At 49.4% G+C, this 15,451-nt stretch overlaps 1 protein-coding gene across 7 annotated transcripts in view; it reads left to right on the forward strand.

Annotated features, from left to right (window-relative positions):
* The window catches only part of TRRAP (transformation/transcription domain associated protein), a 112,932-nt gene that overhangs the window by 56,764 nt on the left and 40,717 nt on the right, over window positions 1–15,451 (forward strand). For all 7 annotated transcript variants that reach the window (XM_034988374.1, XM_034988375.1, XM_034988380.1 and 4 more), the window contains 12 exons: window positions 1,420–1,686; window positions 3,181–3,387; window positions 4,583–4,741; window positions 4,844–4,978; window positions 5,777–5,887; window positions 7,262–7,408; window positions 8,660–8,873; window positions 9,445–9,570; window positions 11,466–11,612; window positions 12,325–12,524; window positions 13,159–13,280; window positions 13,583–13,796. In XM_034988374.1, the coding sequence (XP_034844265.1) occupies window positions 1,420–1,686; window positions 3,181–3,387; window positions 4,583–4,741; window positions 4,844–4,978; window positions 5,777–5,887; window positions 7,262–7,408; window positions 8,660–8,873; window positions 9,445–9,570; window positions 11,466–11,612; window positions 12,325–12,524; window positions 13,159–13,280; window positions 13,583–13,796 (2,049 nt within the window). The remainder of the gene's footprint in view (window positions 1–1,419; window positions 1,687–3,180; window positions 3,388–4,582; window positions 4,742–4,843; window positions 4,979–5,776; window positions 5,888–7,261; window positions 7,409–8,659; window positions 8,874–9,444; window positions 9,571–11,465; window positions 11,613–12,324; window positions 12,525–13,158; window positions 13,281–13,582; window positions 13,797–15,451) is intronic.

The following is a 15,451-nucleotide window of genomic DNA, read 5'->3' on the forward strand; positions in this document are numbered from 1 at the left end:
CATCAGACCGGGTCTGGTCAGGTTCACAAAACCATGGCTGGCGGCAGTGACGTCTGAAGTTACCTTAGGTGTTAAAGTCTCTGCGTTTTTACAGTTGTGTTTCCAGTTTGCAGCAGGGGGGTGGTGTGTTTCTTTGAGAAATGCCCGCCCAGTGTGTTCCTCACGGGGCCTGTCCCGTGCTCGGCAGGCCTTCGAACTTTGCCGGCGGGTGCCGTGTTTGCCTTGAGGTTGGTAGAGTGTTCTGTTCACACGTCGTTCCGCTGGCGTGCGTGAGCGACGGGCATTCCTCAGCATATGCACGAATGCCCTTGGGAAGGACTCAGTTTCTCACCGCTTGGTCGCTGTTCCGTCCTGGGGTCCAGGTGGAGGGGACTGTTGTTCTCACTGGCAGTTTATTGGTCCTTACATAGTCTTTGTCCCTAAAGACAGGCCTCCTTCCTGCAGTTTTCACCCCAGCTTTGCCCTCTCTAGGAATGCGAGCTGAGCCCAGGGGATCTTTGTGAGTCCCCATGCTGGTATTTGCTTTATTCTGGGCAACTGTGGGGAGATGGTCACCCAGACGCGGCCCCTTCCCCCGTGCTCCCTTCTCTAGACTGTCTTTTGGGTCGGATGCTGCTGACGCGGCATTCAAGTGAGGAGCTGGGATTTGAGTGTCGGAGGACAGATGGCAGCGCGCAGGTGGGGGCCCCGGGGTGGGGCCATCGGGAAGCAGCAAATCCAGGGGAGAGGGCGCTTAGGGGGCTCAAGGGGCCCTGATGAAAACACAGTTGTGGGGGAGACTTCAGCCTTTCAGAGCTTTCTGGTAGACGGAAGGTGGTCAGGATGCCCACTTGAATGATGCAGGCGTGCCCTGGATTCAGTAGAGACGTGTGGAGTGTTCTCGGAGTGCGCTTTTTTTCTTACGTTTCTTATATTCACAAAACGCGGAACTCTATCAGATATTTGATATATATAGATATATATTTTGATTCAATCAAAAAAACTAATAGTTTTATTAAAGTAGAGATTTGTTTTCTAGGTGGCATTTTCTGATCATAATACTGAAAAATCAGGACTAGATGATTAATAGCTGACTAGGAAAAATCCCAACTACTTGGAAATTAAGAAACTCCACCCTGAATCAATCACCTTGTACCAAAGAGGAGGCCCTCCTTGTCCCCTCAGGTTCCTTCACCCATTGCAGGGGGTGCCTGCCCTCCGGCACTGAAATAAATTCAGTGAGTTTCTAATCCATGCACGTAAAAGGAAAATTGATGTGACATTGCTTCCCTTGTCGTAAAACTTGCTGTTACATACACATATATAGCGTGTGCGTGCGCTTGCACACATTTTTTAAAAGTTTCAAGCGTGTTGTGTAACCCTTAGTAGGTGACACGCTTCAGGGCCAGAAATGAGCTTTCCTGCTTGCGTCTCCCGCAGGTCCTGGACCCGGAGAAGCAGGCGGACATGCTGGACTCCCTGAGGATTTACCTCCTGCAGTATGCCACGCTGCTGGTGGAGCACGCGCCGCACCACATCCACGACAACAACAAGAACCGCAACAGCAAGCTACGCCGCCTCATGACCTTCGCGTGGCCCTGCCTGCTCTCCAAGGCCTGCGTGGATCCGGCTTGCAAATACAGTGGCCACCTACTTCTGGCGCACATCATTGCCAAATTCGCCATACACAAGAAAATCGTCCTGCAGGTACCGCGAGGCTCCCTCCCGGCCCCCCTCCGCTCCTCCCGACACTCCGTGGGCTTGCGCACATGTACATGCTGCCCCCTCCTACGGTCGTGGCCTCCTTTCCTGTCGTCTTTCCCAGCACCATTGAAAATGCTTGTTTCTGCCGTCTTATAAGCGCCGTGAACCCTCCCGTGACTGTGCATTCTCTCCTCCTCCCCAGTTACTGCTCTGCTCTCTCGTTCCTCTGCTGCCTTGCCGTCAAAACAACAAAATGTCTCCTTTGTCCACCTCATGCTCCTCTACGCTTTGCGTTCCTCTACTGGCTTCCATTCTGCTGGTCCGTTGAAACCATTCTGGAAGGGCCCAGCCCACTCCTTAGCTAAAGATACTAGGCACTTGAGAACCTCATGCTGTACTGACCCTCTGCTGACGACGAGCACATCTTCCCTGAGTCCCTCAGTGGTTTAGGCCTTGATGCCAGGCGGCCCTGGGTTTGAGTTTGTTATTTGCAGTCACAAGTTCTTGTGACCCTGAGTGAGTCAATTATTGTCTTTGTAAGAATTAAAGGTAGTGATATACTTCAGTGCTCAGCTTGTCTGTCCCATTAACACTATAAATGATCGCCCTTGTCCTATTCTGTGAGGGCATTTCTAATTGTTTTCCTCTGACCGCTTCGTCTTGTGAGCTTCTGTGGTGTTAAACCCCAGACCTCGACAAAGCCCATGGCCTCGGACATCATCTCCCACAGGCATGTCTCTGTGGCGCTGTCCGCCCAGCCAGAGACCCAGGGACCATCCCTGACACCCTCTAGTGCCCCCCGGTGTCTGGGTGTGTGCAAATCCTGTTGATTTCCAACACCTGTCCTGTCCCCTCCACCCTTAGCACCTATCAGGTGGTCTTTGTGTCCTCTGACCTTACTTACCTCAGGACGTCACCTCTCACTTGCACTATTCGGAGAATGCCTCTGACAGCAGCCCCTTCAGCTCCATTTGCCACACGGTGGCCAGAAAGAAAGCGTCTCTGTGCTTCAGCTGACTTCCCGTGGGTTACACTAGAGCAGGTTCCTGCAGGGAGCTAGATCTCACTCATCTTTGTATACGGACGCTAGCCCGGCATCGGCCCAAAGTGGGTGCTCGGGAGGGAAGGAATGAATGTGTGCATCACTCAAAACTTAAGGAAGGAGAAAGCAGTTGCGTTCTTTCCTAATAAGATAGCCCTGAGGAATTTTGTAAAAATCATTCTGCAGAAATACCCTGCCTTGGTGGGTGGGAGGATGGGTTAGCCTGGTGATGGGTATTCAAGAGGGTGCGTTTTGCATGGAGCACTGGGTGTTATGCACAAACAATGAATTATGGAACACTACATCAAAAACTAATGATGTATGGTGATTAACATAACAATAAAAAATTAAAAAAAAAAAAGAAGTACCCTGCCTTGGTTCAGAGTGATTGGGATTTTTCTTGTTTCTCTGAGCCTTTGTTCTCATCCCAAGTAAGAGTCTCTTCCCTGCGTTAGGTGTTTCACAGTCTGCTCAAGGCCCACGCGATGGAAGCTCGAGCAATCGTCAGACAAGCGATGGCCATATTGACTCCAGCAGTGCCTGCTAGGATGGAGGATGGGCACCAGATGCTGACCCACTGGACGAGGAAGATCATCGTGGAGGAGGGCCACACGGTCCCTCAGCTGGTTCACATTCTGCATCTGATCGTGCAGCATTTCAAGGTGTGTAGAAAGTACTGTAGACGGGGCTGTTCTGCATGCCCAGGCATTGGCTTTGCCCTTTTGCTTATCTTTAATTTGCAGTAATAAGGTGGCTGTTCATCTTTTGGTAAAGGTATTTCTGGTCTGTTGTGTGTTTGGGGATGGAGGGGTGCTTTGTCAACATGGAAATGGTTCTGGTTTAGAGACTATGTCCCAGGTAGCTGCTTCTGTCTAGGACTGTGTTTTTCTTGTAAGTACTCGGGTAACAGTGAGTACTGATACTCAGTACTTTGGGAGGTAGTCATCGTTAACTCTAGGTTTTGGTAACTTGGCTCGAAGAGTTGTTTGTGTCGTTGGCACCTCCTTCTTTAGAGCCAAATCCCCCACTTTGTTAGATTGATTCAAATGTAGATATTCCTTGTAGATTTCAGGTAGAGGAGAAAATTCATTATAGCCAGCTCTTTTAGAAGTGGAGATTTGCCTCTTGGTATGGCTGAATGTCTGTGACATCAAGTCTGAAGTTTGGTACATGTTACTAGTTTTGCCTACCTAGAGAGAATTTGGCGTTTCAACATTCTTTTTCAAGATTTTTTATTCATTTGAGAGAGTGCGCATTGCACATGAGCAGGGGGGTAGGGTCAGGAGGGGAGGGAGAAGCAGGCTTCCCCCTGAGCAGGGAGCCTGATACGAGGCTCAATCCCAGGACCCTGGGATCATGACCTGAGCTGAAGGCAGACGCTTAACTGACCCACCCAGGCATCCCAGTGTTTCACCATTCTTTAAAGATGGTACTAAAGGGGGGTGCCTGGGTGGCTCAGTCATTGGGCGTCTGCCTTCGGCTCAGGGCATGATCCCGGGGTCCTGGGATCAAGCCCCACATCAGGCTCCCTGCTCCGCAGGAAGCCTGCTTCTTCCTCTCCTTCTGCCCCTGCTTGTGCTCTCTCTCTCTCTGTGTGTCTCTCTCTGTCAAATAAATAAAATCTAAAAAAAAGATGGTACTACAGGGCTGAAGTACAGTGTTCTGTTGGCACTTAGCAAGGGGCTGGGGTGGGGGGTGATAAATACACACATCCATAAGGTGATGAGAATTTCCTCGCTAAGTCACAGGTCAGAAGTCTGGGTTAAGTGCACGTATGTGTGCGCGCGTGTGCGTCCTCGTGCTCGGGTCTCGGCGTGGTCCCGCAGCCCTGGGGTGACGCAGAGCCCGTGCCCACAGGTGTACTACCCAGTGCGACACCACTTGGTCCAGCACATGGTCAGCGCCATGCAGAGGTTAGGCTTCACGCCCAGCGTCACCATCGAGCAGAGGAGGCTGGCCGTGGACCTGTCCGAAGTCGTCATCAAGTGGGAATTGCAGAGGATCAAGGACCAGCAGGTGTGGCCACCAGACTTCTGTCGTCCCAGATGATGTTCCTTCTGCTGCTCCCTAGAAATCAGTCCACAAAGTCACGTGTGTGTGTGTTTGTGTGTTTTTAAGCCGGATTCAGACATGGACCCAAATTCAAGCGGAGAAGGCGTCAACTCTGTCTCATCCTCTATTAAAAGAGGCCTGTCGGTGGATTCCGCCCAGGAGGTGAAACGCTTCAGGACGGCCACGGGGGCCATCAGCGCGGTAAGCGTGCGCGCACGCCGCGTGTGCTTGCTTTTACGGGTTCTGCGCTTCCTTGAGGGAGTTTGTTCATTTGTTCCACAAATTCTGAGCGTGGCCTCAGTGCCCGGCACCGTGCCCAAGACACAGCTGGGAGAGGCTGCGCTCAGCAGGGAGAAACCCAGTGACACCCGACTTAGCCGCGGGTGTTTCCCAAGTCAGCACACGTTTTTCTTGATGCACGTTTGATACCCTCAGAGTTCTGGCGAGAATGGTTCATTCCTTGCAGTAAGGCTCTGAGGGAAACTGTAGGCTAAGAGAATTGATTGAGAACGTGCACCCATGTTGTGTTCGGTATTTTAAAAGACTGTCCTATTTTGTTGGAGGGCAGCCGCCAAGAGAGCCCTGGGGATGCTCGCCCTCCTTGCCCCTTGTGGAGGTGATGACTGTCACTTTGGGCCTCGGTTGAACTGTCCCTCCCTTCACCACTCCCCCCGAGGACGTGGTCCCTGCATCCACCTGTGCTCAGGTTGGACTCCCGGAACACGTGAGGTTTTGTCCATTTACGTGTCCGCACACGGCGGGGGCTAGCAGGTCTTCGTGGTGCGCGCCCTGCCGCTCGCCGCGGGGCCTCCCAGCTCCTCTCCCTCCTCTTGCACACACAGTCCTCAAAGCAGAGTCCGGTGGCTCTCTTCCCAAATCTAAGTCCGGGCAGCGCGCAGCGCAGCGTCTGCCCCCAGGAGGACCGCGTCCTGTGAGCTGGTAGCGCAAGTGCCCTGTGTTGCGAATGCGTCGTGGGGATGCTCTTGCTGCCTCTTCTAGGTGTTTGGGAGGAGCCAGTCGCTGCCCGGAGCGGACACCCTTCTTGCCAAGCCCATAGATAAGCAGCACACAGACACGGTGGTGAACTTCCTCATCCGCGTGGCTTGTCAGGTGCGGCTTCCTGGACGCCTTCTGCTAGGGGTTCTCGAGAACAAAAACTTCTTAGTAGAAGCCAGAACGTCACCTCCGATAGAAATAGACAAACCAAGGTCTGAGACTAGCTCTGTCGCTTTCGTGCCAAATTTGACTGATTTCATGACATGCTAATATTTCTGAAACCTGCCTATGTTTTATGAGTGGTAAGATTTTTTTGAAACATTTTTTTCTTTCAGTGGTGATGAAATAATTTATCTTTTTTTTTTTATGATTTTATTTATTTGACAGAACAAGCGGTGGGGTGGGGAAGTGCAGCAGAGGGAGAGGGAGAAGCAGACTCCCCGCTGAGCAGGGAGCCCAATGCAGAGCTTGATCCTAGGACCCCGGGATCATGACCTGAGCCGAAGGCAGTCGCTTAACCAACTGAGCCACCCAGGCGCCCCAGTAAGGGGGTATCTTATAATTAAGGGCATCTTGGTGTTGGCAAAACAATGGCAGTAGATCAGTGATCTTGGGCACATTATTTAACTTCCAAGGTACCTGTCTCATAAAGGTGCTGCTGGGATGATCCAACATACATAAATTAATGTACAACATTTAGTAATTTAAGTGCCTTTAGAACTTGTGTTTGTGGAGCGCCTGGGTGGCTCAGTCATTGGGGACCTGCCTTCGGCTCAGGTCATGATCCCAGAGTCCTGGGATCGAGCCCCACGTCTGGGCTCTCTGCTCCACAGGAAGCCTGCTTCTCCCTCTCCCACTCCCCTGCTTGTGTTCCTTCTCTTGCTGTGTCTCTCTCTGTCAAATAAATAAATGAAATCTTTTAAAAAATAAATAAATAAAACTTGTGTTTGTTATTCACGTCAGTGTATTTTCACGGATTTGTTGGAAATCTATTCCTGAAACTTCATTTTTCCTTTAAAAAAAAAAAAGTAAATGAAATTTTTCTAACTAGTTTTTTTTAAGAATTTGGGGATCTTAAGTTTATATAATTATTAGAGTAGTAGGTCTTGCCATACTGGTGAGGACTTCAAAGTATTGAGAAGACTCTACTGAATTTTCAAACCAGTGCCTTCTTGGTGCTCTGGCACTAGGCACAGCCCGGGAGATCTGTGGGGCTGGGGGGGAGCTCAGGCCCTGCTCTTGGGGAGCTGCCTGACACTGATCCATCCGTCACACAAACGAGTGCACATCACCACTGACCTGACCCCCTAGCACGGGGGCAGGAGGGCCCCGTCTGAGAGGGGCCCTGAGGCAGAGGAGGCCCCGTTGAGTCAGGTGGGAGAGGAGGTGGCCAGGAGGAGAAAGCTGGGCTGTGCGGGCGAGAGGCAGTGTCAGGACACTGGAGACGTCCGCGGTGAGACGGGGCCTCAAACCCGAGTGCATTTTCAGGTCAACGACAACACCAACACGGCCGGCTCTCCTGGGGAGGTGCTGTCTCGCCGGTGTGTGACCCTCCTGAAGACCGCCTTGCGACCGGACATGTGGTCCAAGTCTGAGCTCAAGCTGCAGTGGTTCGACAAGCTGCTGATGAGTGTGGTGCGTGCCTGTGTCTGTGCTCCGCTCCCGGGCTTGGGGCCGGGCCGTGGAACCCCGAACCCTCCGGTCCCTCAGCCAGTCGTGACCGCTAAGGAGGAGCAGGGAGTTTCACTCCCTGGAAGAGATTTTAAAACTTGAGCCTGAGCCCCAGCCCCAAGCAGTGAGGAGCTTTGGAAACGTCCTAGTTCTCTTGCCTACTGAAATCTCGTTTCTTAAACTGACTTCCCAGCTGGCTTGGGATAAATAGTTTTAGTTGATTTATGCGACAACCTCTAAAATAAATGTGAATTTTTAGAGGGCACATATAATATATTGTTATTGAGCACTGTAAAGTCTGGCAGCAAAGAAATAAGCCCCCAGTGCTGATTATTTGGTGGGTTTTTATTTGGTTTATTTTTGTAAAAACCATGATCCTGTAATTTCTGGCTGCTACAACCCCATTTTAAATCTTTGTTATGTTGCATTGCAAAGACTAACATAATTGCCTCAGTTTTTGAAAGGTTATAAAGATTCCCTGTGCTATGAAAACAGTGTGATCATAGGCTGCCTGTGTGCAGTACATGCTTTGATTCAAATTACTGTCACATGCAGTCATGGTTGAGTCGAGCTCAGCCATTAGCAGATGGCTTCTGGCACGTAATAGGCTAACGTTTCCATGATGCAGAGTGCCGAGCTCACAGCAGCTTTCCACCTTGTTCCCACAGTAAGTGGAAGATTTTATCTCAACCCAGTGAGCACACACGGTGTATATGCAGGGCATCTGTGTGTGCAAGCCACAGAAACAAACGTTTCAAGGAGCAATACTTTACTGCAAACCATACGCTCTATTTTCTGTTACTAATGCTAGCATCATCTGTTAGATTGATTTCATGACCCATAGTCTCAAAGATACTTCCTATTTGTATTGTAAATAAAAATGATACGAGAGAAGTGGAATTCAGTGATTGATTTTTTAGACCAATTTTAAAGATTTTCCTTTTTTTTTTTTTTTTAAGTTTTATTTTTAAGTAATCACTACACCCAACGTGGGGCTTGAACTCACAACCCTGAGATTGAGAGTCACATGCTGTACGGACTGAGCCAACCAGGTGCCCCTGGTTTTCACCTTTTAATATTGAGTATTAGTATTTTCCATGAGCTTTTAAATTAGAAGGTTTAACTAATTTTAAGTTGTGCTTGATTTGTGTTTCTGTAATGGACTGTACCAGAGTATTGATGACGTCTGTGTGTGACCTGTGTTCTCCATTCCAGGAGCAACCTAATCAAGTCAACTATGGAAATATTTGCACGGGGCTGGAAGTGCTGAGTTTCTTGCTCACTGTCCTTCAGTCTCCGGCCATCCTCAGTAGCTTCAAACCCCTGCAGCGAGGCATCGCCGCGTGCATGACGTGCGCAAACACCAAGGTTCTCCGAGCGGTCCATAGCCTCCTCTCCCGCCTAATGAGCATTTTCCCAACAGAGCCAAGTAGGTGACCCTTCCCCTGGTGCCTGAGTGGATGGGAGGGCACAGAGAGTGTCACTTGAGAGTGCTCATCCTCTGGTTACCGTAGGGAGTGTTCTATTATCCCGCTTTTCTGTGTGCTTTCACCCTTCCTTTAAAAAAAAAAAAAAATAGACATAAGAACTTAATGGCAGCAGTCATGACGTTGTATTTTTTGTTTTGCTTTGGAAATGCTGTTATTCATCAGCCGAACGTGACCATTTCCTTAAGGCAGTAAAGGGGAGCTGGGTCATAATGTGTTGTCAAATGTCGAGCAGCTGCCAAGATGGGATTTTGGCGTATCCCACGTAAGTGTATCTTGAGCGTGTTCCGGTTAGGCGTGGTGAGATAAGACGTCATTTAGCTTGGTCAAGTCAGAAGCAGCCCAGAGAGGAGCACCACGCGTCCTGCAGTGGGAAAGAAGCACCCGGGCCAGTTGCTGCAGATCCCAAGAAAACTAAAGCTCAGTGTCTAGTGTGAGGAAAGTTGGCCTCCCAGAGCCCGGACAGGCCTGAGAACCCGAACCACAGGGCCCACATTCTCGCTTCTGTTGCAGGCACTTCCAGCGTGGCCTCCAAGTACGAAGAGCTGGAGTGCCTCTACGCGGCCGTCGGGAAGGTCATCTACGAAGGACTCACCAACTACGAGAAGGCCACCAACGCAAATCCCTCCCAGCTCTTTGGTGAGTGTGTGTCTGCCCTGGTTTTTCTAGCAGCTGTTCCATTTGGCATGGATCTCTCCGTGCTCTCTGGACGAACTTTCCTTCTGGGAAAGTCTCGGGATGTCGGAAGGAGCTTTGAGCTGACGTGTGCTGTGGGTGTGTGTGTGTGTGTGGTCTGGTACACGTGAGGCCCCTGTCTCCTGTGGTCTTAGGGGAACGCCCTCCGCCCAACCAGTGTCTGTGCTCCCTCAGTTCCTGCCGCCTCAGCCTCAGATGCAGGATCGGGTTGTGGGGGAACAGTCCCGTGTTTCGTGGATCTTGCTGACCCAGTTCTACCTCGAACACGGAGATGCTGCCAAAGCTGTGTGCAAATGTGGATAACTACTACCTTTCATAATATGCCCACCTGTTAGTAAACCACTCACGAGACAAGAACTAGTCCCTGTCTGCTTGGTGAGGCTCTGGCTGAAATGAAATGAAAGTTGGTTTCTCAGGTAATCGGGGCAGCTGACCGACTTTGGCCTCCAGAGATACCCAGAAGTCTGATTTTTGTGAGAACTCTCATCTCTGAGAAGGATTAGACTTTGGGTTAGAAATTTAAAAAATTTTTCAAACTTAGTCATTGTATAAAATTTGGAAGTACAAAGGAAGGAGAACTAAAAGTTGCCTCTGTAATTAGTAACGTTTACTCTTAACATCTTGACGTGTGTCTTTTTTCTATATACAAGATATAAATATACGTACAGGTAGCCCTTGTCATGCAAACACTTATTTCTGAATTTGCAAACTGAATACGTTCTTTTTTAATGAGTTTCTTGCTCTCCAAACTCTTGCTACTTGCTATCTGAAATTCAGGAGCCAGATAAATTTAGTTAAAATTGTATCCCTAACTGTTCAAGCTTGCCGTCCCTATTCTAGAACCAGATAGATTTAGATAGTTGAATACTTTTGTGACTTTTTTAAAAGTGGGATCATACAGTAGATCCTGCTTTGCAGCCTGGCTTCCAGAGCAGCATAAACGTCTTGTTAATTCTCCAGAGGACTCTCTTTGAGAAGAGCTGACCACCACTGGCCCTGCCTCCCTCCTTTGTGAGGGTGACAGTGGGCCGGGGACGGGGGCGGCACTGCGGCTGGGGTCTGGAGAGTTGGTCACCCCAGTCCCCTCCCTGTCCTCGCCCTGAGGCTCAGGTACTGAGCCATCGTCACAAGTGTCTCAGGTTACCTGTTGTAGAATCAGACTGATCATACATTCACTCTCTACTGAGAAATTGTCCAAATCTGTGCCGATTGCACCTATAAATGGCAAATAAATACCCTTTTATTGGTCTATAATGGGAGCCATGGATATAAATTTAAAATGTAACGTGTAGGTCATAAAAATGTCAGCTAGGAAAGGTAACATTTTTTTTCACATACTTCGTGTCGGTGCTGACATTTTGCTCATTTTTATTGATCCTAGGCAATTTTACAGAATGGGTACAAATTGACTTCTAAAATATTCATCATGTCCAGATACTCTAGGTTTTTTTTTAAAGGATTTTCTTTCTTCTGTTTCCCCCCCCCCAAGCATATCATGGGACAAAAAATTTCACTTAGGGTGCTTTGCTATAAACTAAAGATAAAATCCAGAACTGAAGGTATGAATGTTGTTTCTACCGCAGCGCAGAAATTGGCTCTCGTGCCTGGTGTTGATCATGAATTAAGAATTAGGAGTGAAAACACAGCACTCCACAAAGTGTAGCATGTGCCTTACAAAAACTTAGAACGCTGACATTTGGGGCTCATCTATACTTTTGTCAGAAAGAGCACATTTTTGTTTAACACATTTTAAAATGTTTTAAATGGCACATTTTTGTTTTTGTTTTTTAAACTTTTCTAAAAAAAAAAAAAACAACCAGCAAATTTCTGCCTTTCAGGGACCCTTATGATCCTCAAGTCCGCCTGCAGCAACAACCCGAGCTACATAGACAGGCTGATCTCAGTCTTCATGCGCTCCCTGCAGAAAATGGTCCGCGAGCACCTGAACCCACAGGCAGCGTCGGGCAGCACGGAAGCGACCTCAGGTGACAACCGTGGTCCCCGTGGGTTTTCTCAGACTTTGTGTAACACCTCCGTTGAATTCTGAACCGAACGTGAATTCCTGTTGTTTTTATGCAGTCCCTTGTCCGTGTGCTCTCACCAGAGAGGTTCTGAGCATTTCATTTAAAACCAAAGTGAGACTCGTTTTTAAAACGAATTACCTTCCAAATTTGTGACTATGAGGATGAAGAAATTTTTAAGTGGTTGCACATTGATGTGGAACATTCACCACTAAACGAGGGCTGTCTAATGAATGGTTAAAACACATTGTATAACCAGAGCTGTCATGCCTGACGAAGAATTAAGTTGCGGGTTCCGGGCCTGAGCAGTGGGCCCCAGGAACCTGAGTGATACGTCGGTGTGGGCGGGAGCTAGCTTGGCACCGCTGTTCGAGGCAGCTGGGAACAGAAGTGCCGTGAATGCGGCTTCAGGACCGGCTGTGTCTGGGTTCCCCGAGCTGCTCATCCATTCCATCGTCCCCTCGTCCGTGTGGAGGCTCTTAGGAGGCCACCCTCACAGGGCAGAGTAGCAGGGAAGTGGTGAAGCAGCACCTCAAATCCCAGAGCTCTCACTGGAGAAAATATTGGGGGGGGGGAGCAGTGATGGGCAGACTCCGACGTGCCACATAATGCAGAGTGGTGGCCCGTGGACGCACATGTGATTGTTGGGGTGCGTCGTCTTTCTCTGCGTGAGCAGGAACCGGTGAGCTGGTGATGCTGAGTCTGGAGCTGGTGAAGACGCGCCTAGCCGTTATGAGCATGGAGATGAGGAAGAACTTCATTCAGGCCATCCTGACCTCCCTCATTGAGAAATCACCAGATGCCAAGATCCTACGGGCTGTGGTGAAAATCGTGGAAGAGTGGGTTAAAAACAATTCCCCGATGGCAGCCAATCAGGTGAGCAGCCAGAGGGGCTGTGCCCCGGCCAGGCCCCCCGCCTCCGTGTGTGTGTGTGTGTGTATGAAAGTTCAAGCACGGTTTTCTCAGCTCTTCTGAAAATTCTCCAGCAAAACGTTTTCTCCCCTGTGTTGGCACTGACGGTATCTTTCCTCAAGATGAATTTTTCTCACTGTGCTTAGCAGATTTTAATTAAAAGCTTGAAATGAGTGGTCACTCCTCTGAATGTAGTTTTACTTGTATTAAAATGTTAAATGAACCTTACTTCTTAGTCTTTGTAGTGGTAAAGGTAAGCCCCCAAAATTAATAGTGAGGGACTATAATAGAATTAATTTAGTAAGATGCTTGCAAACTTCTGATTTGTTGTATAATTTAGTTGCTTTCTCTTCAAAGTGGGCTGCAGCCTGTAGGAAAATTGGATCGGCAGCTGTCTTGATTTTAAGTATTTGCAGATAGAGCCAGGATCTTTGTGTTTAGAAATGATCTTGTCTTATTTTTACTGACAAAGTTGTAGGAGCTTAAAAGATAATAGGACAGATGGCTGGAATACTTTTGAATGTGTCTTTTTTCAAATAGAAGTAACTGACCTTTTCTTTTAAAAAAAAACAACAAAAAAACACCCCAATTCATACAGACGCCTACACTCCGGGAGAAGTCCATTTTGCTCGTGAAAATGATGGCCTACATAGAAAAGCGCTTTCCGGAAGACCTCGAATTAAACGCCCAGTTTTTAGACCTCGTGAACTATGTCTACAGGTAACGACAGCGATCAGCCAGATACTGCACGTATGTGTTCCCAGTGTGTCCTTGGAGTAACCGATGTAACATTTAATCTTTCATGATAGCTAAAGCTTGACTGTCCATATAAACACCAAGTGCCGTTAACATATTTTGGCATCGTTAACACACCTTTTGCTCAAATGCTGCATCAGCCCAGGGGACTCGTGATATACCCGTGGCTTTCGTCCTGGCATTCCGGAACGTTGGCCCCTGCTTGCGGCTTGCAGAGGCTGCCTCCGCCGCGGCTCTTCCAACCCGTGTTACTCCTTCCGTTTCAGGGATGAGACGCTGTCGGGCAGCGAGCTGACCGCAAAACTCGAGCCGGCCTTTCTCTCTGGGCTGCGCTGTGCCCAGCCGCTCATCAGAGCAAAGTTCTTCGAGGTTTTTGACAATTCTATGAAACGTCGGGTCTACGAACGCCTGCTTTATGTGACGTGTTCCCAGAATTGGGAAGCCATGGGGAACCACTTCTGGATTAAGCAGTGCATTGAGGTAGGACGGGCTCAGCTCAGCGTCTGTGATGCCGAAACCAGGGGATGTTAGCACTGTCTGGGAGGGATTGGAAGCCTCCATCCTAATCTGCTCTAATGTCTTCTGGGAAGAAAAAAGACTTAAAGTTGTGTTTTCAGCTCAAGAAGTTTTTTAGGGGTGATTTTAAGCTCTTAGAAAGTTGAATAGCGTTTTCTAGCTTATAGCTAAAAGATGCATTTTTCCTCAAATACAAAAATTGTACCTTCTGTCTACGTGCCCTTAGGGATGTAATGTACTGTACTTGTGGGGTCCTGTCGTTCTTAGAGCTGGAAGGTAGGGCGGCCAGGCCAGAGCAGCCTGACCGAGCCACGGACTTGGAGCGCTCGGTACGAGGAGTCGGGGTGCTGGTGACAAGGGCCTGTGTAAACCGGCAGACTCTTTCAGGGCCTGGTCACATGTTCATGATGTTGCTGACAGGATGGTAGTGAGACTTCTGGTGTCTTGTTGGTTGGTTATTGAAATCCACGATCCTTCGTTGGCTTAGTTACCTCCTTGCTGCACCAGGCAGCCTGGTTTCCCGTGGGTTAGCGATGCTGGCGGGTGATCCTGGTCTGCTGGTGCGGAATGGGTGGAGCCAGCAGGTGACCTACCACGTTACTTCGTCCCGTGAGACCGACGGTTGTGCAGTTCTCCCCGGGGGCGTCAGGGAGACTTGCTGACGTGTTTATGTTGGTGCTGCGTGAGCATTTCATAGCACTCTGTGCAGCACGTGTTGGGAGCTTGGCGAATGGCCACACAGTGGGCAGTTCCTGATTGATTCATCTTGGGTTCGAGGGACCTGTCGGTTGCTGTTACGTGCCAAGCCCTGGGTCAGGTCGTAGAGACACAGAGATGGAAACGACCTTGACCACGGTAGGCACGCCGGAGCAGATGGAGGAAGGACGGGTTGGAGGGCGCCAGCTGGAGATCTGCCCTTCCTTCCCTCATTTGTCCTGCGTGTCTGGTCTGTCACTGCGTGTTACCAGTTCAGGGCCACCTGCTTCTCACTCTTTTTTCTTCCTCCTCCTTCGTGTGGCCACCATCATTGCTCACAAGGGTGATGGGAGCAGTTGACCCAGCGTCACCACTTTCCCTCCTACCCACCACAGTCTTGCTATTGTGGCAAAATTGTCCTTAATAAAGCGGATCATGTCCCTCCTTGCCTTTGTACTCGGCACAAACTCCCAACTCGCAGGATACAGTCTTTCTGGACCCCAGGTGACCAGACCCTTGCCCCTCCGTCCAGCCCTCTGCTGGCCTCCCTCCCTCCTTAGTCGCCAGCCCCGCTGGCCTCTCATGTTCCCAGACATGCCACGTTCCTGACACCCAGGCTGTCACAGGGCACCCTTTATTCTGTCCATCTCCTGGCTGTGTTATCACAGTGAGTATGTATCTTCTTGGTTTGGTTTGGTTTGGGGGTTTGTTTGCTTATTTTATTTTTTACCCTGTGTGTGTTGATGTGTTGATGTTGGTCTTGTCCTTCCCTCTAACGCTTCAGCTCTACCAGGGCAGGGGCGCCTGCTTGTGAAGTTGACAAATGAATCCAGGGCCTCACACAGCACCAAGTGGGTGCTCAGTAAATATCTGCCCCAAAAATGCACGAGTGCTTTAGTTGAGTGGCAGCCAGGCCTAGGGGC

The sequence above is a fragment of the Mirounga leonina genome, unplaced genomic scaffold (genome assembly GCF_011800145.1).
Source record: "Mirounga leonina isolate KUSES-001 unplaced genomic scaffold, KU_Mleo_1.0 Mir_454, whole genome shotgun sequence".
Taxonomy (NCBI): Eukaryota; Metazoa; Chordata; class Mammalia; order Carnivora; family Phocidae; genus Mirounga; species Mirounga leonina.